Raw genomic sequence first — 27,761 nt, 5'->3', positions numbered from 1 at the left:
TAGGTCTCAAAGGCGAGGATTCTGGACACAGTCTTGGTAGTAAAGGATTTTATTTACAGAAGGCAAACGTGGGAAAATGGCAACAGAAGCAACACGCACAATTTACAGCAGTCGAGGGAAAAGTCGGATCAGCAATAAAACACACGCGGACAATTAATAACGAACGTGGGAAAATCGCATGGGAACAAAGTACACGCACGCACACACACTCACACAACCAAGGGAAAAGTCAATATGATACCCGCACCCCCCACTTGACTCTGTGCGGGAACGGCTCTATGCTATTTGGGACAATAATCAACGCTCCCAACCCCACTCAGTGCACAGCTCACCAACAATTTCTCCAGCGCCGTTCCACAGTCCTCAGCCTGGAGTGAAGCAGAGTGGTCCCTCGGAAATGGCAAAAAGAGAGAGCCCAGCACAAGTGGCACCCTTTTAGTGCAGGAGGGCTGGAGGGTACAGCCCAGGTAATTCACAGGGGGACCAATGGCTCGTTGCCAGCAGAGTTAAGCTGATTACAAAGGCCAGTTGCCCGAGGCCAAGTACAAGGCTAATTAAAGGGGCCAATGGTGAGGTGTGCATTGATGAGCGAGCAGGGGTCAAACCTTGATTGGCAGCGCTGTCACGTGACAGTCACGACCCCTCCAATACAGTATCAAATTTATGATAAGGGAGGAGAGGTTTGGAGAAGACCTGGGCAAGGACTTTCTCATCCAGAAAGCACTTGGAATCTGGACCATACTGGCTGAGCAAATGGGGGAGGTAGAGCTTCTCACAAAATGTGAGAAGTATCTAAATGAGCACTTTAAGCCACAGAAGGGTACAGACCAAGTCCTTCTAAATGGGATTAGTCCAGAGAGAGAGACACTTGACAGTCAGCAGACATTGTGGGTCAGAAGGTCCGTGCCTATGCCGTATGATGTTTGAATCTAAAAGAAAATTTAGGAACAAAAGGCATAAAAATGAAAGCAAACATAAGGTCTTCTCTGAACGTGTGGAGAGATGGAAGGTGAGAAAGGACTGGTGATGGAAGGCACAAATAAAATTTTGTATGAATGTGCTGCATCTGTCTTTCAAGAGACCGGGATGACATTAACAAGGTAGAATGTGAATTTGTTGAAATGATAAACAGAGTGAGGAGACATTAAACATACCCAGCATCATTAAAAATGCATGAATTACCAGATTTGGATAAAATGTATCGCAGCCTTTTGAAAATTGCAGAGGTCAAGGGCAGGGCATGCAAAGTTTTAGTGAGGTGTTCGACAAAGATCCAAAGGATCCACAAAGTGTGGATTAAAAACTGTCCCAGAGAAAGCAGAAGGAACTGAGGACTGTGAACTGAGGGGTTGACGGGGCTCTGTATGAGTTTCTTTACAGCTGATGATATATCTAAATGATGTAGAATTAAAAGTGAGGCTCACATTGGCAATGTGGTTGACAGTGAAGAAGGAAGGAAGTTCTAGACTACAGGAAGAAATGAGTGTACGGGCAAAAGGAATTCAGCCAAGTGAAGCATGAGGCAGTGCTTAAGGGAAGCCAACAGGGCAAGGAGAAATGATGCATGCCTAAAATGTGGAGGGGAACGGAACTATGTCCACAAATTCCTAAAGGCAGTAAATCAGGTGCTCAAGCTGGGAGTTTAGAAGAATGAGGGGGATCTCTTTGAAACCTATCAACTATTGAAAGGTCTTGATAGACTGGTCATGGAAAGGACATTCCCAATAATGGAGAATCTAGGACCAAGGCACAGCCTCAGAATAGACTGATGTCTCTTTGGAACAAAAATGAGGGGGATATACTTCAGCCAGAGGTTGGTGAATCTCTGAAATTCATTGCCACAGATGGCTGTGGAAGTCAAGTCACTGGGTACATTTAAAAATGGAGGCTGATTGATGCTTGATTAGTAAGGGTGTCAAAGCTTACGTGGAGAAAGCAGGGAAATGGGATTAAGAAGGAAATAAAAGCCACGATGGAATGGCGGAGCAGAACCGATGGGTTGAATGGCCTAATTCTGCTCCTATGTGTTAAGGTCTTATCGATATCTTGACTTTAGTGCTGGAAACATAGAACACAAGAGCAGGAGGCCATGCTATGACCATATGAAACATCAGTTTTGGCACAGTTCTGATCAATAGAACTACTGGATGGGAGGGGGGAAAGGAGGAGAGTGATGTGGGGCAGAATTGGGGGTATAGGCCAAAGTGGGTAGACCAAGAGGATAGAGAAAGGGACAGAGGGGAAGAATATTACCTTAAACTGGAGAATTAAAGTTTAAAGGGTGTTTCTGGCAAAGCGGGGGGCTGAATTGATACAAGGTACAGAGTGCTGGCTCCGTTCTAACCACCACCAGCTTGTGTGTATTTACAGTGCCGTTGCCCTTCACACTCCCCTAGATACTAAAATAGTAACGTGTTAAATTATTTATCCTCATCACTGATGTCTATCACTGGGAAAGCTGCTGTATGATGCCCACACCTGCTTGCCCTTGGGAAGCTGAGAAGCCAGCTACCTGAATGGCTGCCTACATTGACAACAACTATCTTGCAGGTGGAAGTTGCCAGCAATGCAGATAAAATCCATGATTTTTTTAGACTTCAAAGCAATATAAACAACAAAAAAAAAGGCGCAGATGTGAGCTGTCCACTGATCAGGCAGCTCTGTAGAAAACAGAGTCCATGTTTCAGATCAGTGAGCCAGGAGTGAGGAAAGGTCAAAGGGTCATTAACTCTGCAGGTGTTTCCTGACCCACTGTGATTTCCGGTATTAATTTGTTTTCCAGTCCTCAAACAAGTGTGGTAAAGCACCTCCTTCTGGATTCTTGAACATAAAGACTTGAACTTCAATATCAGATTTGAAATTAAATATCACAGAACCATAAACAGTAAGTGTTATGAGATACTGGTGGTTCAAAGGGAACCACTGACTCCGCCTGAGCAAGCTCCCAGAGACAGTGTAAAATCAATTAGATGTCCTTCATGGCATTTTAGTTCAGGTATTGTTAACGTATCACAAACTGGTCGATGACCTTTGATTCCAAGGCTTAAGATGTTATTTCCATGGACAGATTTTTCTGTCCATGTTTAATGGTGAGAAATGAAGTAAATTGAACTGACTTTATTTTTTACATCCTTCACTTACACGAGGAGTAAAAATCTTTACGTTACATCTCTGTCTAAATGTGTGATGTACAATCATAGTAATTTATAATAAATAGAACAGTCAATGTAACATAGAAGTACACTCAAATCAGCGTGAGTTAATCAGTCTGATGGCCTGGTGGAAGAAGCTGTCCCGGAGCCTGTTGGTCCTGGCTTTTATGCTGTGATATCGTTTTCCGGATGGCAGCAGCTGGAATAGACTGTGATTGGGGTGACTTGGGTCCCCAATGATCCTTCGGGCTCTTTTTACACACCTGTCTTTGTAAATGTCCTGAATAGTGGGAAGTTCACATCCACAGATGTGCTGGGCTGTCCGCACCACTCTCTGCAGAATCCTGCGATTGAGGGAAGTACAGTTCCCATACCAGGCCAGTGACACAGCCAATCAGGATGCTCTCAATTGTGCCCCTGTAGAAAGTCCATAGGATTTGGGGGCCCATACTAAACTTCCTCAACTGTCTGAGGTGAAAGAGGCGCTGTTGTGCCTTTTTCACCACACAGCTGGTGTGTAAAGACCACGTGAGGTCCCGGTTGATGTGGATGCCGAGGAACTTAAAGCTGTTTACCCTATCAACCCCAGATGCATTGATGTCAATAGGGGTTAGCCTGTCTCCATTCCTCCTGTAATCCACAACCAGCTCCTTTGATTTTGTTTGAGATTAGGCCAATCAATGTAGTGTTGTTGCAAATTTAATTAGCAGATTAGAGCTGTCGGTGGCGACACAGTCATGGGTATACAGGGAGTAAAGGAGGGTACTTAGTAGATAAACTTGAGGGGCCTCTGTGTTGAGAGTCAGAGGGGTGGAGGTGAGGAAGCCCACTCTTACCACCTGCTGGCGATCTGACAGGAAGTCCAGGATCCAGCTGCACAAGGCAGGGTCAAGGCCGAGGCCTCTGAACTTCCTGTCGAGCCTGGATGGAATTATGGTGTTGAATGCTGAACTGTAGTCCAAGAACAGCATTCTTACATAAGCATCCACCTTCTCTAGAAATGTAAGGACAGTGTGTAGTAAGGGAGAGTATGTAGAGCATCGGCTATTGCATCATCTGTCGATCAGTTGTGTCGGTAGGTGAATTGTAGGGGGTCCAGTATGGGTGGTAGCAAGCTGAAGATATAATCCTTGACCAGCCTCTCAAAGCATTTGCTTATTAGTGAGGTGAGTATGACAGGATGCCAGTCGATCAGACATGTTACCTTGGTCTTTTTTGGTATAGGGACAATGGTGGATGTTTTGAAGTGGGAGCGCACTCTACACTGGGGGAGGGAGAGATTAAAAATGTCAGTAAACACACCTGCCAGTTGTGATGTGCACATCCTGAGCACTCGCCCTGGGATGCCGTCCAGTCCCGCAGACTTGCAACTGTCCACTCGTTGGAAACATCTGCGTACCTCAGCCTCAGAGATGACCCGGTTGCAAGTTGTAGCAGTGATTTTCCTCGGAGGCTCAGTGTTAGCGATATCGAACTGAGTGTAAAAGCGATTGAACTGATCTGGGAGGGGGCCGCGATGTTGGCGGCACTACTACGTTTGGCTTTGAAGTCTGCGATGGTATGCAGCCCTCGCCACAAGCCACATGTGCTATTTGTTGTGAATCTTGACTCAATCTTGCCCCTGTCGTTCTGCAGCCTTGATAGCTTTGCACAGATCCTAGCTGCTTCTCTTGAGCTCCTGCTGATTGCTGGCAATGTAAGCTCTCATGCGGTAGTGCTGCTTGCACGGAACTATTGATTCAGGTTTTCTGGTTCGGGAAGACCCTGACCGACTTCTAGGGGATAACATTGTCAATGCACTTCCGGTTGAAGCACGTGATTCCATCCGTGAACTCGGAGACATCCTCATCATGGAAGACATTCCAGTCAACGTCATCGAGGCAGTCCTGCAGCATGGAGGCTGATTGGTCGGACCACCAGTAAACAGTTTTAACTATGGCTGCCTCTTGTTTCAGCTTCTGCCTGTACTTTGGCAAAAGCAGGGTCAAAGAGTAATCTGATTTTCCAAAAGCTGGGCAAAGGAGAGCTTTGTAAGCGTTGCAGAAGGGAGTGTAACAGTGGTCAAGTATCTTATCTCCCCGTGTGCTCACCTGGATGTGCTGACAAAACTTCGGAAAGACTTTCATTAGCGACGCTCGATTCAAGTCACCGGTGACGATGAAGGCTGCCTCTGGCTGTGCAGTCTCCAGCGCGCTGATGGTCTCATACAGTTCCTTGGTCGGTATCAGCCAGCGGCAGAATGTACACCGCTCTAATGATAACAGCCGTGAACTCCCTAGGCAGCCAGTAGGGTCTACACAGTAGCACCAGGTATTCCAGGTCTGGGGAACAAAAGGAGCTGAGTGCATGCACATTCTGGGGGTCGCACCAAGCACTGTTGACCATGAAGCATACCCCTCCTCCTTTACTCTACTCAGAGAAGTTTTTTGACCTGTTTGCCTGGAACAAGGAAAACCCAAAGGCTCGATAGTGTGGTCCGGTATCTCCTCCATCAGCCAGGTCTCTATGAAGCACAAAACGTTACATTCCTTTTTTTCCCTCTTTTGGAGATTCTAGTTCACAGTTTGCTCTGCTTGTTGTCCAGGGACTGAACATTAGCCAGGAGTAAGCTAGAGAGCGGCGGCCGATTAGCACGCCGTCTCAGCCTCACCAGGACGCCGGCCCTTCTACCTTGGCTCCAACGCCACCTCCAAGGCAGTGGCGGTGTAAGAGATGAGTCTCCCGTGGTTCTCAGTGTAGGAAAGGCAGCACATAATGGGTAAGTGCCATCTTCCTGATGTTCAGAAGCGTCAGTCTATCGTATCTGATGTGACTATCAGCTACTTGAATAGAAAACGCTAAGAAAATTGTAGAAATTAGTCGTATACTGTAGATTTGGAACAGAGCTCGCAACATGGCCACTGTACGTGGCGCCATCTTAGACTGACTAGACTGGAGCTAATGGACATGGTGACTGAGTAAAGCTATACTTGAACTGAAAATAATACGTACTAATACGCAGCTGATAGCAGCAGCTTAAAAATGTGAAGTTTGAAGTTATTGTATGAAATATTCCTTAATCTGAAACAATGCTTGAGCTTACACTTTCACTTGGTTGATGCAAAGTTAATTTTTAGCACAGTGCAGCTGATATGGTGACTTGTTTTGGGTACTCAGTAGAAATGAGGGACTCTGCTACGGTAATTTTGCACTAATGACTTGTTTTGCAGAGTCCTGATGAAGGGTCGCGGTCTGAAACATTGACTGTACTCTTTTCCATAGATGCTGCCTGGCCTGTTGAGTTCCTCCAGCATTTTGAGTGTGCTGATCAAAATAACAAATAGAATGTTGTTTGCTGAGGATAGTTTGGCTGTGGATCAGAGCATGCGGGATTAGAATAATCTGGAATAACTTCCACAAGTGTTATGTATGGTCAGTGCTGAGGTATGGATCAGAAACATGGACCCTGAAGAAGGATGACATGAAACAAATTAATGCCTTTGAAATGTGGTGTTATTGATGAATGTTGAAGATCAGCTGGGCAGAGAAAGTCTCAAATGAGGGGGTTTTGTGCGAAGCTGATAGACCACGGATACTGCTGGAAAAGATCATGAAGCTAAAAGTTGCTTATTGTGGACACGTTATGCGGAGAGGTAACATCTTGTCGGACTTGTTATATGGAAAGGTGGAGAGAAAGAAAGGAAGAGGAAGGCAAAGAACAACATGGTTGGATAACATCAAGGATTGGACCAAGCTGGACAAGACTTGGGATGTTGTGGACAAGTGTCGGGACAGAGCGACGTGGAGGGAAATCGTCTGCCAACTGGAAATTCCAGATGCGACCTAACGACGATGACAAGAATAACTTACAAAATGGGGAAATGTACGAAAATGGAAATAGTATGGACAAATGCTAAGCAGGGTGGGGTAACAGAGGGTGCAGCATCTCTTTCGGGGGGGGGCAATGTAAGTATTTCAAAGTGAACAGCCTTTTTCTGCACAGTGAAATTCTAAGCAATTCATGTTCCTGCATTTTTAATGGTTACATCACTTCATAATTGGAATTACTGCTCTGGTAAACATAACATTGTAGGTTAAAGGTGTCCTGAACATATACACCATTTGCTATGTCTGTGTAGCTGTGTTATGGGCAACTAGCAACTGTGAGAGAAGGAACATCCCAATTTGCCAAGCTCAGAAACTGAATGTAATATATCTATGCGACAGATACGCGGAACACTGCCAGAGGCACCCAAAGCAAGAATCCTGGCATCTCTACAGACATACAGTCTGACTTGGCATGGTATGGAAGCCTGGCATGGAAGCTCCAAAATAGAAGCTATGGTGGATTCAGCTAGTTCCATCACAAGTACAGCTCTCCACACCACAGAGGACATCTACAAAAGGGGATGTCTCAGGATGACATCCATCATTGGGGATCTCCATCATCCATGTGGTGTGGAATAATCAATGAACTTTGGGGCAATTAGAGAGGGACTTAAGTGCAGTTTCACCAACTCTTCTCATATCCTAATGACAAAGGGTTTGAAAATCCAAAGATGAAAAAGCAGCTTTAAAGTTGAAAGTGTAAATTCTTGAACCAAATTCCTGGCAGAATCTTACTAATGATGTCCTCTCTCAGCATCAGTACGCATCTACACACCATTGAAATAATATTCTCAAACATTAGGGAACTCATTTTAGGATAGTCATTACTGAAGTAATGTTATTTCCATCCATGAGAAATTCATGTAAGAAAAAGTCATCTCCTAGTCACAAGTTTTAAAGAAATTATTAAATTATGAAAGGTCCATTGGGATCTCAGCATTCCACATGCAATGACACAAGAAAAACAAGCTACCATTAAATGAAGTGGTGTTTTGGTTGGTCCCTTGGCAGACATCTTTTCCCAGAGACCCCGTCGCACATAATGTACTGTGGTTCCTGCCATTGGGAATTCACCAGGCAACTCGATCTTCCAGTCACTGTTAATAGACTGTGTCGTGGAATCTTTCAAAGCTGGTGAAATATAAAATATCAAACAAATTCACTCATCAAGCATTTGTGACCAAATTTCCTTTCATCTTCTGATTGAAATTTACAGATACTGTGCCTATAAACCACCTTAGAAGCTTTCGTGTTTTATAACGTTGAATCACAGTGGCTTTCATTTGGCTTTTTTGACACTGATCAACAAAAAAAACTCTTTCATGTCAAGGTAGAAACAGATCTCTATAAAGTGATCTAAATTGATTACAAATATAAATTACGAAATAATTGTTTGCATAAATATTCACCCCCTTCAAGACAGTATTTAGTAGATGCACCTTTGACAGCAATTACAGCCTCAAGTCTATGTGGATAGGTCTCTATCTGCTTCCCACATTTGGACACTGCAATTTTTCCCCATTCTTCTTCACAAAACTGCTTAGGTTCTGTCAGATTGTACAGGGATCATGAGTGAACAGGCCTTTTCAAGTCTAGCCACAAAATCTCAATTGGAGTGAGGTCTGGACTCTGGCTTGGCCACTCCAGGACATTAATTTTGCTGTTTTTAAGCCATTCCCATGTATCTTTGGCTTTATGCTTGGGGTCATTGTCTTGCTGGAAAACAAATTTTCTCCCAAGTCACAGTTCTCTTGCTGTCTGCATCAAGTTTTCCTCCAGGATTTCCCTGTCTTTTGCTGCATTCATATTACCCTCTGGCTTCAGAGTATCCCACATGCCTTCTGGCAAATTCCAGTCAACTTGAATTTTTTTTTAACAGTGGCTTGCTCTTTGCTACTCTCCCAGAAAGCTGTGACTGGTGAAGCACTCAGGTAACAGTCGTTGTATGCGCAGTCTCTCCCATCTCAGCCACTGAAGCTTGTAACTCCTTCAGAGTTGTCATAGGTCTCTTGGTGGTCTCCCTCACTAGTCCCCTTCTTGCACGATTACCCAATTTTTGAGGACGACCTGCTCTAGGCAGATTTACGGCTGTGCCATATTCCTTCCATTTCTTGATGATTGACTTAGCTGTTTTCCAAAGGATATTCAGTTACTTGGACATTTTCTTGTATCCATCTCCTGACTTGCGCTGTTCAATAACCTTTTCGTGCAGTTGTTTAGTGTGTTCTTTTATCTTCATGGTGTAGTTTTTGCCAGGATACTGACTCACCAGCATTTGGACCTCCCACATGGTGTATGTTACTACAATCAATTGAAACACCTTGACTGCACACTGTCCTCCAAAAATAGATCTCTATTTAATTATGTGGTGGCACTGGGGATGATTTGGTGTGTCATATTAAACTGGGAAGGGGGGGGGGGTTTGAATACTTATGCAATCAATTAATTTGTGCTTTATATTTGTCATCAATTTAGGTCACCTTGTAGAGATCTGTTTTCACTTTGACACCAAAGAGTCCTTTTCTGTTGATCAGTGTCAAAAAAAGCCAAGTTAAATCCGCTGTGACTCAATGTGGTAAAACAATAAAACATGAAAACTTCCAGGGTGGGGGGGGGGGAGGAGGGTGAATACTTTTTATAGGCACTGTAGCTGCATGGAACAGTTGGCTTTGAATGGATATCTCCCATATTAAAGTTTCAAACATTTAAAATAGCTGATGTGTGTGCGTGTGCTTATGGACTACTGTCAGGCCTGTCCTTTTGATTTTTTCAACAACTATAACCCAGACCGTGAATCCAGGAGTTGGCTGGTGTCTGAGGACACCATTCGGCTGTGATGTATTAACGCCAGCTGGCCCCTTCTCCAGACAGCCAGACAACCTCAAGACAACTTTTCTTCAGAGGCTGTCATGTGTACTGGGTTAAACTGTTCATAGAATTCATCGGCATTAGGAGAAGGCCATGTATTCAGGTTTGCTTATTCCATTTGCACAGTTTTGCCTGCTGGGCACGTCCCACAGCCTCACATATTACCTAGATAAGGAAGATACTGGGTTTGTGACTGCCCTCATTAACCCATTGGAACTTGGGAGATCTTGCTTTTGTCCTACTCATCCCTCCCCTGCCTTCTCTGTTACTGAAAACTAATTCTTTCCCAGTTCTAACCCTGTCTTTCTCAGTTTTGACTGGTCATGAAACTGAAACACTGATGTTTTCTCTTTCCTCAGCTACTGCTTCACCTGCTGAGTGTTTGTTTTTTGTTTGATTTATGTCAGTGGCTGTATTTTTCTTCATTGGCTGTGAGTGGACTATCCAAATGTTATGAAAGGTGCTATAAGAGTGCAAGCCCTTTTCTCCCCAATCACATCTGTTTAAGAAATCTTCTGCTATTATGTTTCTGAACTTAGGTAATTTTGGAACTTAAATGTTTCTTACTAATCTCTGATCGCTTGCAGTTGGAATGTGCCTCACTCCCAAAGCCTACAATGCAATCTACATTCCATGGATATTTCCTCTCCATTTTTAGGGAATGTATTTGCTGTTTTATCCATTCTTTGTGCCAATGCTTATTTCTGTTTCTGTTAAAATCTCCATTTTATGCCACCCACTCATATCCTTTGCCTGACACTTATATTTTAATCTGTTGATGCCTTTACATTGATGCATTAAGACAGTCTTTGCATCATAGCACATACTCCTGCTTCTCTTTTAAGCATTTTGAAAACCACCCCACCCACAGACTTCTGCCTCTCATTCTTCTGTTTTTAAATCCTGTTAAAATATGCTCATCTTTCAGCTGAAGGAAGGCAAATCTACAGAGCACGAACATGACCTCTGTTTAGAAAAGTGCAGAGACACTGTTCTCAAATCTGATTTCAAAGTGCCGTCATTTCTTTTGCACAGAGCGTCTACCCCTGTGAACTCTGCTTTTGTCTCAGTCAGTACGCCTCTCTTTCCGCAGAGGGGAAATGTTTAGTATGTCTTCCTTGCAGGAAGACATACAGAGAATAAATTGTTTCCCATATAAAGCTGCAAAACACCAGTGAATTTTAATAGATAGGTTTTTATTTAAAAAAGACACATTTCAGCAGTCTAATTAACTGGAGAGATAAGCAGTGTATAATTGCCAGAGCATAATTGACAATCTTGGCAAGATTGTGAGCCCAGCACGATGGGGTATCTCCATCAACTTTCATACTTACTAATTCTCCCTCCTCCAAAAGGATCAGAAATGCATAGCCACAGCCAGGAGGATTCCTGCCGCTGGCTGGGACAGGCAAGTGTGTAAACCACATTTGTGTGCTAATTTTAGCTGAGACCCTGGGGGAGGCTTTCAGAATTAGATCCTCTAGCAAGTGATTATTGCAAGCAGGTATAGGGTAAATCAGTGAATTGATCAATTTCCCTCAGCTCCTCATGGAAGAGTTTTACTAAAATTCCCATTTCCCTTCCTTCTGATCATGAAACAGTAAAGATCAAAGCCTTTCCATTCCAGAAGTCCCAGGCTGGGTGACCCCTCACTGCATCATAAAATTCTTTAACATCAAACGCAATCTCTATCAGGAGAAGTGATAAAATGGTCCAGACACGTTACTGGAATGTGACCTGACCCCACAACATATTAGGAGGAAGACCAAAATCTTGTTCAAAGAGGGCAGATTGGAGAGCCACTGGGAATGCTGAAGAATGGCGGGAGAGAATTCCTGAGTTTACAAAACAGCTGTATGCAAGAATTAGAATAGTACAGAGCTCTCTGAAATCTTCAGGGATGCAGGAAGTTTAGAGATTACTGTTGGACTGAAACACAAGAAATTCTGCAGATCCTGGAAATCCAAAGCAACCCACATTAAATGCTGGAGGAATGCAGCAGGCCCAGTAGCACCTATGGAAAAGAGTAAACAGTCAACGTTTTGAGCCAAGATCCTTCATCAGGACTGGAAAGGAAGAGCAGAAGTCAGAGTAAGAAGGTGCCCCAATGAGGCCACACTCAGATTGGAGGAGCAATACCTTATATTCTGCCTGTGTAGCCTCCAACCTGATGGGATGAACATCGATTTCTTGAACTTCCAGTAATTGCACCCCCCCCCCCCTTTACCAGTCCCCATTCCTGTTTCCCTCTCTCACCTTTTCTCCTTACCCGCCTATTACCTCCCTTTGGTGCTCCTCTCCCTTCCCTTTCTTCCATGTTCTTCTGTCCTCTCCATTCAGATTCCCCATTCTTCACCAATCAACTTCCCAGCTCTTTACTTGACTACTCCCCCCTCCCATTTTCAACTACCACAGTGTACTACTTCTTCCCTTCCCCTCACCTTCTTACTCTGACTTTTCCTCTTCCTTTCCAGTCCTGATGAAAGGTCTCAGCCCGAAACGTTGACTGTTTACTCTTTTTTATAGATGCTGCCTGGCCTGCTGAGTTCCTCCATGTTTTGTGGCTGTTGGACTGAATTCAGTTGCAAAACTGCTGTCCCATCCTCTGGCATTGACAAGCTACACAAGAAATCTTTCTGTAGATGCTGGGATGGTGCAGTCTCGCGGATATCAGGTGGGGTATCTTCACTGTCATCATTCTGTCCTAAATAACCAAGCAGTGGGTGGATTTTTTCAGGCTGTGCACCCGCTGTGCTGTTGGATTATTGGCCTTTGTGTGCTTCAAGGGCTTTGGTGCCTGGGACAAGAAGTCAAACTATTGCTGGGTCCTTGGGATCTGCACTCCACTGTCAGATATCAGCTGGTCCACTGCAGGAGATCCACTGGGATCTCAAGAATCTGCAGGACAATCAATCTTAGGGAAATTGTCAGTTCACTCTTCCTGGTAGGGCTCTTACATGGGAATAGAACTGAGCCCCTCTCCTCTCCACTTTACTTCTCAAAAACAGCCCACAAGATCTCAGTTGGAATACATTAAATTCAAAAACCCAGATGAGTCAGGGAAGTACCAACCAGTTAGCACCATCTCAGTAAAAACCTCCTCCCACCAACACAGCCTGAGAGTGTCCTCACAACAACTTCACAGTTCTGAAGTATTGGTCCTGGGGGAAAGGCTCCCATGCTATCAGGGCTTGATTTCATTTGCCATTTAATCCCATTCTCCTGTTCTTTCTCATGCTCCTCCTCCAATTAGTGGTCCAATTAACCATCAACTCCATCAAATCTCCATGTAATCGTCTTTCTCTGCCTCCCAGTCTCCAGATAACTGGGTCCTTTCATCCACAGTGCTACTGTTTTAGTAAACCTAATCTACGCCCAATTTAAGGCAACTGGTTCAGTAACCTGTCTGAGATCAAATCAATTTTACATAAAGGCTCAGCACAATTTACTTGTCTTCTGTGTGCTGGGCTCCCAAAGGATCCTGCCCAACATTTAGAGACTCATAAGCCTGCAGATACCGGAATCTGTACTAATAAACAATCTGCTGGAGAAACACAGTAGACTGAGCAGCATCCATAGGAGTAAAGGAATTGTCAAAGTTTGGGTTGATATATGAATCAGGCCAAGATATCCTGATACAGGGATTTTGACCTGAAATATCGACATTTTTCTTTCCCCCACAGATGCTACTCAACCCACTGAGTTCCTCCAGCAGATTATTTACTGTCTAATGTTTAACAGTTTTCTCAACTACTGCCGTTGTCAAAATTTTTGTAATCACCAAGAATTGGAGTACTGTGTTCAGTTCTGGTTGCCTAATTATAGGAAGGCTGTGGAGGGTGCAGAGTAGATTTACCAGGATGCTGAAGGAGTTGAGAATATGTTTTATGAGGAAAGATTGAGTGGGATAGAGGTTTTCTCTTTGGAGAAAAAGAGGGTAAGAGGTGACTTGATAGAGGTGTATAAGATGATTAGAGGCATTGATAGCATGGACAGCCAGCACTTTTACATCATAATTTTATGGTAACTGGAAGAAAGTACAAGTGAGATGTCAAAGGCAGGTTTTTTTTTTACACAAAGAGTGGCGGATGGGTGGAACGTACTATGGTTGAGGCAGATACATTAGGGACATTTAAGAGACCGTTAGATGGCACATGGATGAAAAAAATCGAGGGCTATGCAGGAGGGAAGCATTGAATTGATGTTGCAGTAGGTTAAAATGTCAACACAACATCATGGGCCAAAGACTGTGCTGTATTGTTCCATGTTCTAAAAGCCTACGCAAGTAGATCCCAGTTTCTGCGCTTCCCTTAAATACATAGCATGCAGTTATGTTGCCTCAACTTCTCTTTCTAACCAAAACGTTTCACGTCATGTCTCTCTGGATTAACCTATCTGCCATGTATCTGGCCATTTCTTCAGCCTATATTTTTATTTTCTTCTTTGGACTACTTCAGTATTCTTATGTGTGGAAGGTTTTTTTTTGGATGGCAGGTAAACAACATCTTTTCATAGTATAGTATCTCAGTACTTGTGACAATGATAAATCAATGATAACCAAATACTATCATCATTCTTTACTGCAATTCCAAGTTTTGTGTCATTTGGAAATTGAAATTATTTTTATAGCACTAATATAACTCATTAGGTTATGTCAAACAGTGGTTGTAATGCCCAACCCCAGGAAATGTCTCTGTACACTAAATACCCTGCAGTCTGAAATGTCACACTGCACTTCCATTTTCTATCCTTCAGTTAATTTTATATATACTCAATGACTGTGCCTTTAATCCCATTAGCTTCCATTTCATTAATATATCTTTTCAATAATATATTTTTGAGCCCTGTTGCAGGAAGCAGATATGTAGCATTCCAAATAAAAACAAGCAGAACCAATGCATGGGCAAGGTTTTAAGCTTCAATTTACAAATGAGTAAGTATCAGGCAGGAGTGTGAGATTTATCATACCTGTACCAACAATTATTCAAATCATCTTTATATGACAGCACAGGGTCCATGTGGGGACATGTATTTTGGGTTGGGTAAGTAGAAGGCTGTGCCGATTTGATGACGATATCGCAGATACGGATGTTTACTGAACGGCTGAACTTGGACAGTGTGGCGAAGGACCTGCCTTTGTCAATGAAACATCACTGAAGGTTTCCAGACTCACACAAAAACATTATTAACAAAGCGTTTGAAAAAGTGGAATACTTTACAAGGGCACTAGCCCACCAACGGTTCAGTCATACAGCTTTTTGAAGCCATGTAGATATTCCAGGGCTCCAGGTGAATCCACTGTGATTGTGGATGATGCGGATGAGATGAATTTGCCCAATCACATGGATGATGGCTGGTCTCCAAGGACCTATATCAGTGAGCAGCTCCGTGGGAACACAATACTAAGTTTCTCTACTGTTGCTAACTGGGTATGAGCTGGAACAACTAATGTCTGAAGGACCTACTGTTAACACAATGGATGCTTCACGTACCAGAGAAAATTTGCAGATGCTGGAAATCCGAGCAACGCACACAAAATACTGGAGGAACTCAGCAGGCCAGGCAGTATTCACGGAAAGAGAAGAGTACACTCGACGTTTCGGGCCGAAACCCTTTACGTAATGAGATATTCCTGGTGCTGCGGTTCAGACTCACTGCTCAAAGTGTGCACCCAAAGAGGAGAACAGCTCTTCGCAATGATTCAGGTAACTAATTTATCTTCAGTATTCACCGGTTTAGCAGGAGTTCTTCTTTCAGTCACCTGATAAATGTAAATGTGTTACTAAATACATACTGAATTCAATTCTCTCATCTTCTTCTGTAAAATCTGTGTGCTCTGTGGTGCACCTGTGCTGATGGTGATTCTGGAGGAGATGTTGCCAATCTGAACTGACCGGGGTCCAGAAGTGAGGAAATCAAGGATCCAGATGCACAAGGTCGAAGCCATGGTCTTGGAAGCTTAGTGATTAGTTTCGAAGTGATGATAGTGTTGAATGCTGAGCTGTAGTCAATGAAGAGCATCCTGATATATACATCTTCAATGTCCAGATGTTTCGGGGCTGAGTGAAGAGTCAATGAAATGGCATCTGCTGTTGTCCTGTTGAGAGGGTAAACAAATTGGAACAGATCCAAGTCACTTCTCAGGCCGGAGTTCATTTGTTTTATGACCACCGTCTCAAAGTACTTCATCACAGTGGATGTAAGTGCTACTGGATGATAGTCATTGAGGCACATTACCACGTTCTTCTTGGGCACCAGTATGACTGAAGCCTGCTTGAAGCAGGTGGGTACCTCAGACTACTGAAGTGAAAGGTTAACGATATCGGTAAATAATCCAGCCTGTTGATGAGCACAGGTCTTCAGTAAGTCGGCCAGGTATGTAGTCTGGGCCAGATACTTTCGACAGATTCACCCTCCTGATGGACACTTTCAGCTTGGCCTCAGAGACTGAAATCAGAGGGTTGTTGGGTACTGTGGGAATTCAAAAAGATGCCTCCATGTTCTAGTCAGTTAAAGTGAGCATAAAAGACATTGAACTCATCTAGAAGCGAATTTGGGACCAGAGTCAACCCAGTTGACCATCCACGCTGAGGTTGTGTCCCGCACAATCTTTTCCCCAGTGCTCTTCGTCCAATGACTTCCTCATGGTCTTCCCCTCCTCCATGAGCTCACCTCATTTCCTATTAGATATGATTCTTTGGTACTCACCTAAGCTATTCACTGTGGCACCATATCCTCATACTAACCACATTCTGGGGAAAAAGCACCTGGTGAGCTCCTGACTGGATTTATTTCTCCGTTTTCTTGTCTCCGACTTGCGCATAACTAGGAATATTTTAATTAACCTTTATATTCTACCTGGGTAGCCTCCAATCTGGTGGCATGAATATTGTTTTCTCCTTTCAGTAAAAAAAATGTTTCCCTCCCCTGCCTCTTTTCCTCTATTCCCCACTTACCTCTTCTCACCTGCCTATCACTTCCCCCTTGGATCCTCTCTTCCTTCCCTTTTTCCTGTGGTCCACTCTCCTCTCCTGTCAGATTCCTTCTTCTCCAGTCCTTGACCTTACCCATCCAACTGGCTTCACCGATCACCTTCTAGCTACCTCCATCCCCAACCCCAGCCTTTTGATTCTGGCGTCTTCCCCTTCCTTTTCAGTCCTCAGCCTGATACTTCGACTGTTTATTCATTTCTATACATGCCTACATGACCTGCTGAGTTCGTCCAGCATTATATGTGTGTTGATTTAATCCTATGATTTGTTTTTGTTTTATTATTACCCCTCAGTCTTTTTATTCTTAAGAGACCTTTAAATGTTCGAAGTGCTCAGCTTCAATATCGATTTTCTACACATTTCCTATTATAAGGGGACCTGGGTCATGCACAGTACTCTGTGCAGTCTAATCAGACAAAATTATAGGCAAACAAAAACTAATCAATATTTAAATAACGAGACTTTTTACTGTTTACAACCAATGAAATGTACAAGAAACTAGTTCTGTGTTCTATTGCCTAATGGGCAGGGAAGCAACCTTGCTGATGGGCGCTGCCACTTCTTTCTCACGGTTTGATTGAATACAAAAACACTGTGCCCCATTAACAGCTCCTGTATCAGCAAGATCCGGGTTCAAATCCCATACCAAAATTTGAGCCTTAAAAAAAATTAAAGTCGATTCTCCAGGACCAATATCACTGAGGCTCATTATTACATTGTCCTGCTTGGTGGTGCAATAATATCAGCGCTGGATTCCGGAGCGAAGGTTCCTGAGTTTGAATCCAAGTCGGGTTGAGCGTCAAGCTAGCAACTCGGACTCGTGAAAACAAGAATAGCTTGCTACGGAAACACCGTCAAAAGATGGTGCCCCGATAACTCCACTGCTGAGTTAAGGGCTATTCTTCTTTTTCTTCTTCATTATTACATTGCAACTTCTGGGAGCTTGCTGAGCGCAAATTAATTTTTCTGGCAGCCAGCCCTTCCTTGGCTGTGAAGCACGCTGAATATTACAGTGCCAGTGACCAGGGTTCAATCCACTGCTGTCTGTAAGGAGTTTGTACATTCGTCCCGTGCCCATGTGGGTTCTGTCCAGGTGCTCCAGTTTCCTCCCACATTCCAAAGACGTACAGTATGGGTTAGTTGGTTAATTGGTTGGTCACAGGGTTGTCATTGGGCGGTGTGGGCTCATTGGCCTGTTACCATGATGTATCTCTCAATAAAATAAAACCAATAAATAAAAATGGATTCTTCCGAGTGGAGGTTTCCACTCAGCTTAGCTCATTGCATAAACGTGCTCATTCTCCCAACACAGAAACCAATCAGAGGAACATCAGTGGGACTATCTGCCTTGAGCAGAAATGACTGAACTGTATCGTTGTCACATGCTGAAAATGTAAAGACCTTAACATTTTAACTACAGAGAGCGGAATTACAAATTCACAAGCAGTGTATCGTGGTAACGTAGTGGTTAGCACGACGCTATTACAGCTCGGGTTGTCAGGGTTTGGAGTTCAAAGTTCAATTCTGATGTCATCTGCAAGGAGTCTCTACGTCTTCTCCGTGTGGAGTGTGTGGGTTTTCCCCGGGTGCTCCATTTTCCTCCCACAGTCCAAAGGCATGTTGATTGATTGTTGTAAATTGTCCCGTGATTAGGTTAGGGTTAAAATTGGGGTTGATAGGGGCTGCTGGGATGGCAGGGCTCAAAGGTCTGCATCAGTAAATAAATAAATAAATAAATAAATAAACAAACAATCCAGATGATGTACTGGGGCTAGTAGCAGAAGGGAAGATTACCACCAGAATGCACTGTCATTAAATTCCCATTTTCTGTTTGCAGCCTATTGCATTTAACTTTGTCACTGAACAAAGGGAAGATGAGTTACTGTTGCTGGCATTGTACGGTCCTTTCAACGTAGGGAAATAATGAAGCAACCAACAGTTTGGGGCAGAATTTGCTGAGTCTTTCCATGGGAATAATGAATCAGCTGGGTACACAACAGAGAATAAATGCAGGCAGCGAGGATCCCAGCAGGTGAAAAAGCCAGCCCAACTCACTGCCGCCTAATATAACTGCGCTAAGACAACTGCACAGCTCCAAAGAGCATTATATGAGGTTATTCTTACCCTCAGCCATTAGTTCTATAATGCGTCAACCTATAGCCAGGGGAACAATGACCCCCTCCTGTTAGACTGTGTAAGGTAACTTATTTTTAATTCTTTCTTACTTCTCTTCTAATATTTGTTTATTTGTATATCTGTGTGCTTGCAATTCTACTGTGACACTGTAATTTCCTTTGGGATCAACAAAGTATCTATCTATCTATAAACAGACATTTTTTTAGCAGATGCTTTCCTTCTGTGAATTCCACTCTGTTAGGCCTTTACACTGAAACATCCTAACAGTGAAATCTGTTGCACAGGTGGAATTTCATTGGCAAACAACACTCAGAAGGGCAGAGTAAGATAGTTCATTACCTAGGAAACTGTGCGCTGGTTTCTCCTCCACCACCCTTATCCTCCTGGCACCAGCAGGGATCACCGCAGCTTCAACGTAACCTGTGGCAACAAAGGTGAAATCATTCAGCAGGTACAACTGTCAGCAGCTTTCTCTCCAAGGTCTCCAGTGAGGAAGAGTAATCACAAGGTACAGGGTTTGGACTTTGACCAAGTTGAAATAAACAACTGGGAATCATTCTGAGCACTTCCTGGAAGTATTCACCAACTAGGACTCTGAGCACCAGACAATCTGCTGGAGAAACTCAGCAGGCCGAGCAGCATCTGTTATGTTTGGGGGGTGGGGAGAGGAGGAGAGGAATTATCGATGTTTTGGATTGAAACTCTGCATCAGGAAGTTGGGCACAGCCGGCATCTCCTTCAGATACTCAGCCACTTTTGGGTTCTCAGGAATAAGTCAGGGTGTTGGAGGAACTCACTGGTTCAGGCAACATCTGGGTAGGGAAATGGACAGTTGAGACCCTTCCGTTGGACCATTTATTTGGTTTCCCATGCTGCCGTGTATACACTTGGTCTCAGCTTGCAAAGAGGTAGAATTGCAGAGGGCGCTGTTGTGTTTACCAGGGCCTCATCTATTCCTCAGTTCTTCAGTAATCTGTTGACAGAGTGCGGGTTATACTTGGCAAGCCTAGCACTTGTTGTTCATGGTACAGCCGGAACAGAGTTGTTTTTAATGTAAACCACTGCAGTCTGGGGGGATCATCAGGGTTACTGCAAGGAAGGAACTGTTATTCTTGGTTAATGGAATGTGGAGATGATGAGAATTTTGATACAGTACATTTTAAGTCCCTGCTGTGCTTTACTTTCTGTAAAGGACATTAGGTCTTTTACTTGGCATTTGATACAATGTGATTCTAATGTCACATGAGGAAGGACTAATGGGATTGTTCTACCAGGAGGCAGCGCAGACTCAACTGGCCACGGGCTACCTCTGTACAGTAACAGTTGTAGAATTCCTATCAATATTATTAACATAAGAAATAAGTTCCCTTGGAATTCATTTCAGTGCCCATCTAAATTAGGATATCTGCAGTCAAGAGCTTTTGGTAAGAATGTCTAACACATTGTGAACCAAAAGTGACCAAAATGGAGGTAAATTCCTCTCCCATTGATGGGGGAAATACAGTGCTAGTGCCACACTTTACAAACAGGCTGTGAGCTGGACAGGCAATCCTGAGGTGCGTGATTACGTTATCAACATTGCAGATCATCAGACAGATAACCTGATGGATCGGTTGTTACAGAAGCTAATCTTCAACTAAGTCAGTGCTTTCTAAGACATCACAGACATTTCGTCAATGTACCAGATACCTGACCTGGTCATTCTCCTAATGAAAACCTGATCTTCAGGTCAGCTCCTTGTTCCAGAGCAGCTGTAATGCTGATGAATGGGAATTGGATTTCACACTTATCTCTGTGGATGACGTGTTTCACTGGTGCCCAAAATGGTCCCCACAAAAAATGGTAAGAATACCTCAGAAAACCTTTGAGGAATTGTTGGGATTTCCCTGTATTTTTTTTTATTCCTAAGCTCTACCCCTATAGCCTCACTTGAAGAGCCTTCTGAGACATTTTGCTTCAATACTGCATTCTGTACCTCTTGTCACATTGACCGCACCCAAAGTCACTAATCATTGCCATAGCAATGAACTTCTCAAGCCCCCAAGCGATGAACTTCTCAGCAGGTAGGTGGTGGGGGAATTTCATTGACAGTAGCAGCAAACCCTGTGAAATGTGGGAAGTTTGTGACCAGACTGAATGAACTGTGAAGTACCCTGTCAGCAAGTGCACCTCTAAAACTATAAGATATCAACAAATAGCACAATGTGGCCCTGTCTGAACTCTTTAGTATTCAAACTCAGTGGAGTTGGTTGGTTTTTCCAATTGATGATGGTAAACAACAGTATATATTCAATGGCATTCTGAGAAAGACCCTTGGGCCTATAAAAGTAAACAGCAACAGAAGTACCCATTTAGTGTTATACCAATGTCAGGGAGGAAATGGTCGCCATTGTGTTAAAGCTTGTGCAAAATGACTGATGTTTGATTTTTGAGCATTAGAAAAACTGTTGCTCTAAATTCCAATTTCTCAATGCACCTGAAAGTCCCTGAATATGATCCTCACTTAGTAGAATGAATCATATCTGGTCATGAGCATTCTCTGGATCTTCAGGGAAGAGACAAAAAGGTGAGACGCGGGACGTTTGAGACACAGTGGGAGACAATCCAGGGCCAAGAATATCTCGGAGCTGCTTGTGGAGAAGAGTGCTGAGTGCAATTGCATGGGAAATCAATGATTCATTTTATCCGTAAATAGAAAAGGCTATAGGATGTTCTCGCATATTTTAAGCAGACACTTCCTCCCAGGTGAGTGAAAGAGAAACCCCAGCAAGACTTCTCAGCTGTGAACTTATTCAGTGGGAGGTTGGTTAAGTAGTTCCTTCATTTCCCGTAAAGAAGGACACAGAGGAGGAACATCCCCAAGAGTTTCCTGTCAATCATCTGGAGGCCCAAGTGATACACATTATCAACGTGGGCATGTGCGTTGGGGACTGACTTTATAGCTTTCCCCAACTGCATGGGTCTTGACAAGGCCCCAAACTGTGGAGCCGTTAGGAGTTTGCTGGGCCCTCTGATTGGCAGTGAGAGCTCCCACCGTCTCAGCAGACTAGTTGTGAGTTCTAGGACACCCAATCAATGGTCCAGTCCACAGTTCCCAGCTAGTCTTTAAACCCTATGGCTTTCCACATATCCCACCTCCTCACCTCACCTTATCAGGACAACCACCCTCTTGCACTTATACAAATGCAGCTATTCAGTTCACTGTATCGCTCCTCAGACTTCCCTTCCCCTTGGGTAAAAATGTTTCTCCTGAGGAATTCTGCACTGAATCAAACATCAATGTTATAACTCCACCCTCCTTTGGTGTTGTTCTGCAAGTAGCCACTGGGCTGTTAAATAAGCTGAAGTACGTTTTAAGTTCAGGTAAATCACTTCTGTTTGCATCAGAACCAGCCAGTTCTGCTATAAGGATGATGTTATGAGCTCAGTCATCTTCCCCCCACAAACACAGTCTGACTTTATGGGCATTTCCAACATTCTGGCTTTGATTTCAGGTATCAACAGCAATTCCTGACCTTCACATTTCTGTTTTCTCTCTTTAACTGTCCTCAATAATTTATTAACTAAAGGGCTCTGTACACACTGGGATCTCTTGGTTAACTTGTCCGCTTTGTCCTCACCATCAGACCTAACTCTCCCTGCATCTTCAAACTAAATTATTAATGTATTAACCAAAGGGCTCTGTACACACTGGGATCTCTTGGTCAACTTGGCCACTTTGTCCTCTCCATCAGACCTGACTCTCCCTGCATCTTCAAACTATCTTCTCACTTGCTTCAGCCTCATTTTCTTCAGCCTAGATCTATAATTCTTCTTTTTCCAAGGTTGATGCTTATAATTGGTTCAATTTTGGTTCCTGCAGTAAAATGTTTGCTCCTGTGTCCGTAATGAGAGATAGTCAAAATTAAACTGCAAAAGCACTTCCATTTCTCTTGAGAGATCGCAGGCAGCATGGAGAATGAATCCAGACTCAACTTCCTTCCTGCTGCCAAATTACAGGCAGCCTGAGCTCCCGAATTGATCTCCTGTTGGTGGGGTTTCAGAGAGTGGGTGATCTTACAATTGTAGTAAGCCACTCTGTGAGAAATTTTCACGTGCCCATTGAGCCCTTTCTGAAGAAAGTAGGAGCACTGTGTGCAGGTCTGGTCACCACACTGTAAGGAGATATAGACCAGTATAGATACTGGAAATATGAATCAACACACAAAGGAACTGAAAAAACTCGGCAGGTCAGGCAGCATCTAGGGAGGGAAATGGACAGTTGACATTTCAGGTCAAGACCCTTTATCAGACCTGGAAAAAAAGAGGGGAGCTCTTTTATGTGTTTCACCACGCTATGAGAAGAATGAGATTGTGCTGGGGAAGAGTGAGATTCACCAGGATATTGACTAGAATGGAGCACTTTAGATTTTAGATAGACTTGGCTTGTTTTCCCTAGAATGAAGGAAGGAGGCTGAGGGGTAACCTGATATAGTCTTAGTCTTAGAGGCATAGTCTTAGCAGATAATCAAAATCTTTGCTCTCGTGGAAGAGGTATCAAAATCAAGAGGACATAGGTTTTATTTCACAGGAAGCAGTTTGACAGCGGATCTGATGAGTAGGGATGGGATGAACTGAACAGTACTGAAGTATGTCTTATGATTTTGTGTTTTTATATTCTGTGTTTTTGCTCATTTTTTGTTGCCATTTATGCGATTTCTTTTTCTTCCTGGGGGTAGGGGGTCTAGGGGGCTTGGGCAGGTTGGTTCCATGGTTATTCTTTGTCTTATCACTGTCTGAGGTGAAGATGAATCTCAGGGTTGTATACTGCATACAGACTTTGATAATAAATGTACTTATAACTTTGAAGGGGCCATTTCTGTGCTGTACAATTCCATAATCCATGACGAGGTGAAGTTGCATGAGGTTTGTAGGGTTTTGAGGAATGACGTAGATCTTCGGCTGAGCTCTGATCATTTATTAGTGCTTTCAGTAGTATCTGATTTTAACTCAGAGTTTCAACAACTGCGGTTAATTAACTTCCATCAACTGTTGCGCCTCACTGACAGGCATTACAGATTTGGAGTCAGAAGGTTGGGCGCCAGAGTCCCTCTCTGGGAAGGTAAGTGCAATATCCAAGCTGGGAGAACACTACGCAATGGGGGATGCCATCACTCGATGATACCCTGGACTGGGGCCTTACTGTCTCTCAGGAAGATGAAGAAAGCTTGTACAGTGTTTACATATGAACTAAGAACCAAGGTACTGGCTATTCATCCCAATGCTGTGTGCAAGAACTTACTGTACATAAATTGACTAACCCTGTTTTTGGGAATTACACTCATACACTTCAAATGTAGTATCACAAACACAAGAAAATCTGCTGATGCTGGAAATCCAAATCAACACACACAAAATGCTGGAGCAACTCAGCAGGTCAGGCAGTGTCTATGGAAAAGAGTAAACAGCTGATGTTCCAGGTCAGGACCCTTCATCGGGACTGGAAAGGAAGGCAAGAGTTGGGAGGGGTGGGGGAGAAGGGAGGAAGAAGGTGGCAGATGAAACTGGAGGAAGGGGAACAGGTGAAGTAAAGAGCTGGGAAGTTGATTGGTGAAAGAGAGAGAGGACTGGAGAAGGAGGAATCTGATAGGAGAACATGGAAGAAAGGGAAGAGAGAGGAATACAAGAGGGAGGTAAGGGGCAGATAGGGAGATAAAGTGAGAAAGGTAAACAGGAATAGGGAATGTGAAGGTGGGAGGCAATTACCAAAAGTTCAAGAAATCGATGTTCACGCCATCAGGTTGGAGGCTACCCAGATGGAATATAAAGTGTTGCTTCTCCAGCCTGAGTGTGGTTTCATCGTGGTCACACTCAGGTTGGAGGAGCATGTCAGAATGGGAATGGGAAGTTAAACTGAAATGGGTGGCCACCGGGTGATCCCAGTTTTTGCGGTGGACAGAGTGAAAGTGCTTGGCGAAGCAGTCTCCCAATCTACGTAGGTTCTCACCGATATACATAAGGCCACAGTGGGATCCATCTGCTTTTCACCTCCTGTATATCACTGATATACTGGAGGTGGCCTTCTGCATATTGGTGAGACGCGATGTAGATGGGAGACCATTTTGCTGAGCACCTTCGGTCCGTCTGCCATAAAAAGCATGATATCCTGATGGCCACCCATTTCAATTCTACTTTCCATTCCCATTCTGATTATTGCCCTCCCCCTCCTCTCCTTCATCATTCCCCCTTGCTGTTTCTCTCTCTCACCTTATCTTCTTATCTGCCCAACACCTCCCTCTCCCTTCCCTTTCTACAATGGCCCTCTGTCCTTTCCTAACAGATTTCCCCTTCTCCAGGCCTTTATCTCTTTCACCAATCAATTTTTCAGCTCTTTACTTCACCCTCTCTCCCTCTCTTGGTTTTATTTATCACCTGCCACCTTGCACCTCTTCCTCCTCTCCCCCTATCTTCTTCCTCTGACTGCTCCCTTCCTGTCCAGTCCTGAGGAAGGGTCTTGGACCGAAATGTCGACTGTTTACTGTGTTCCTCAGATGCTACCTGACCTGCTGAGCTCCTCCAGCATTTTGCGTGTGACACTTCAAATGTATCTCATTTGGGTATGAATGGTTGTTGGGAATATTGCGATGGTGAAGAATTTTAGAAATATATGCATTATTCTTCTCTCCCTTGTCTGCTCATGAAGGGCTGTTAGGGATGAAACAACAGCTGGAATATAGTGCATATCATGCTCCTGGCGACGCTCAGCAAGGCAGGCAGTATTTATGGAGAGGTGGATGCTTCTGGTCGAGATCCTATATCAGAACAGAGTGTGCCAAGGGGACAGATAACCAGTATAAAAAGTGAGGCAGGAGCTGGCAAGGGCTGGTTGCATCCAGGTGAGGAGGGCATTGTTGGGCAGGTGGAGCCAATTGGGGTGGAGATAATGACAGAGCATGGGAGGTGATTAGTGCAGGCAACAAAGGGATAAGAAAGGAGGATGATGTGTGGAACAGAGAGGGAAGGGGTGCCAGGCCAAAGGAGAACAGCGGGCAAGGGGAGAGGAATGAATGGGACTCTGAGTGGTTTGCATGTGAGTGATAGGCAGATAGAACTACGTGGGGGAGGGGGAGGGTAAGAAAATGGGAAACAGGGGGCTGGGAGATAGGGTGGGTTTAGATAGAAGAGGGTGCATGTGAGGACCTGGGTGAATCAGGAGGAGAGAAGGAAAAGAGGGGTTAGATGATGGAATACACGAGCAAAGTATATGCCCTCACAGTACCAGCTGGTAAATATCATCACCCTGTCTTTCTGCGTCTGAAATTCATATAATTACAACTGAAATTTTTCCACATGCACCAAACTGATGAAAAATCAACACTGCTTGTGTGATTTCCAAATATAGATGCAATATTTACTCCTGGGCTCACACAGGGTCAGGCATCAGGATCAATGACCCTTTGTAGATAAAGTATGATGAAAATTCAACACAACGTTGTGAAGATGAAGAGCTGTTGTAAATCATTCATGCAGTCTCCCACCTTCTTGATGGAGCACTGCTTGGTGATTCCCGTGAAAATCTAGACATACGCGGCTGAGTGATGGCAATAAAATATTTCATCAAAAAAAGCAAATCACCTTTAAAAAATGGGACTTAAGGTGAATTTTGAGTTATAATTGGTTTAGCGTTGGTATTTGCAGAAAGGTTTGCTGCATGTCGGGTGATCTTTCACAGCAAACTCATCTGTCAGAAACTTCCCAGCTCAATACATCCTTTCTGAAGAAAGTAGGTGAAATTGTGTGGGATTTCTTGGGGGTGTGGGAAGGTGTGTGGTTTCAAGCCAAAATCTTCAATTGCTTATTAGTGAAATGGATGATTTGAGAACCAGCCCAATGTTGAATTTGCTGGTGATAGAGATGGGCAGCATTGGTGGCAGCCATGAATTTCAAGAGATATTACAAAGACAAAAATACAGCAAATGGATTTAACATAAGCTAGCTTGAAATCATCCATTTCAATGCAAAATGGGCAGAAAAAAAATGTTCTGAATGGTGAAAAGCTAGAGACAATGGTGATCCAAGGCCTCTACTTAGATGTGGTTTGTATCTTGATGGTTAACTCTGTGCTGAGCACTGGGGACGGTGTGTCTCAGGAACCCACATCTCTACTACATTGCTATGGGCTAGAGGTTAAAACTGCAGATGGCACATCCCCTTTAGAACAAGCTCAGCGGAGGAATGAACAGCTGTGTATTTCTGATGAACGATTGGATATTGGAAAACTCCGGGTAGGTCTCTTCCCTCAGAGGTTTAGGTCCCAGGCACGTCATTATTTAGACCTCCACAGAACCAAGGAGCATTTTGTGCAAAGCTAATGATTGACTTTTTGCATTTCAACAAGCTAGTGAGATTTGTAGCAGGAAACAGGGTGTAAGCAGGCTTCATGAGCATCTGGCAGGTGCGATATATCGTGAAAAGCTTTGGGAGAGAGTCATGGAGTTATCCGGCATGGAAACCTGTCCTTGGCCCAACTCGTTCATACTAACTAACCAAGAAGTCTTCCTGAGTTCATCCCATTTGGTTGCAATTGGCCCAAAACTTTTCATATCCATGTATCCATTGTACTTTTACCTGCCTGTACCACTTCCTCTGGCAGCTTGTTCCATATACCCACTACCTTGTGTGGTGAGATATCCACTTTGCACAACATAGAAATATAATGGCACATTCCAGAAACTCTTCACCCTCTCTGCCCTTGATGATGCAACTA

At 43.8% G+C, this 27,761-nt stretch overlaps 1 protein-coding gene across 1 annotated transcript in view; it reads right to left on the bottom strand.

Annotated features, from left to right (window-relative positions):
- adamts17 (ADAM metallopeptidase with thrombospondin type 1 motif, 17) overlaps positions 1 to 27,761 on the bottom strand; it is a 583,128-nt gene that overhangs the window by 60,305 nt on the left and 495,062 nt on the right. The window contains exon 16 of the mRNA XM_072278384.1: positions 7,993 to 8,150. Within this exon, the coding sequence (XP_072134485.1) occupies positions 7,993 to 8,150 (158 nt within the window). The remainder of the gene's footprint in view (positions 1 to 7,992; positions 8,151 to 27,761) is intronic.

This window comes from Mobula birostris, chromosome 14, assembly GCF_030028105.1.
Source record: "Mobula birostris isolate sMobBir1 chromosome 14, sMobBir1.hap1, whole genome shotgun sequence".
NCBI lineage: Eukaryota > Metazoa > Chordata > Chondrichthyes > Myliobatiformes > Myliobatidae > Mobula > Mobula birostris.
Note: the sequence above shows the minus strand (reverse complement) of the source record. Positions and strands in the feature narration are given on the sequence as shown.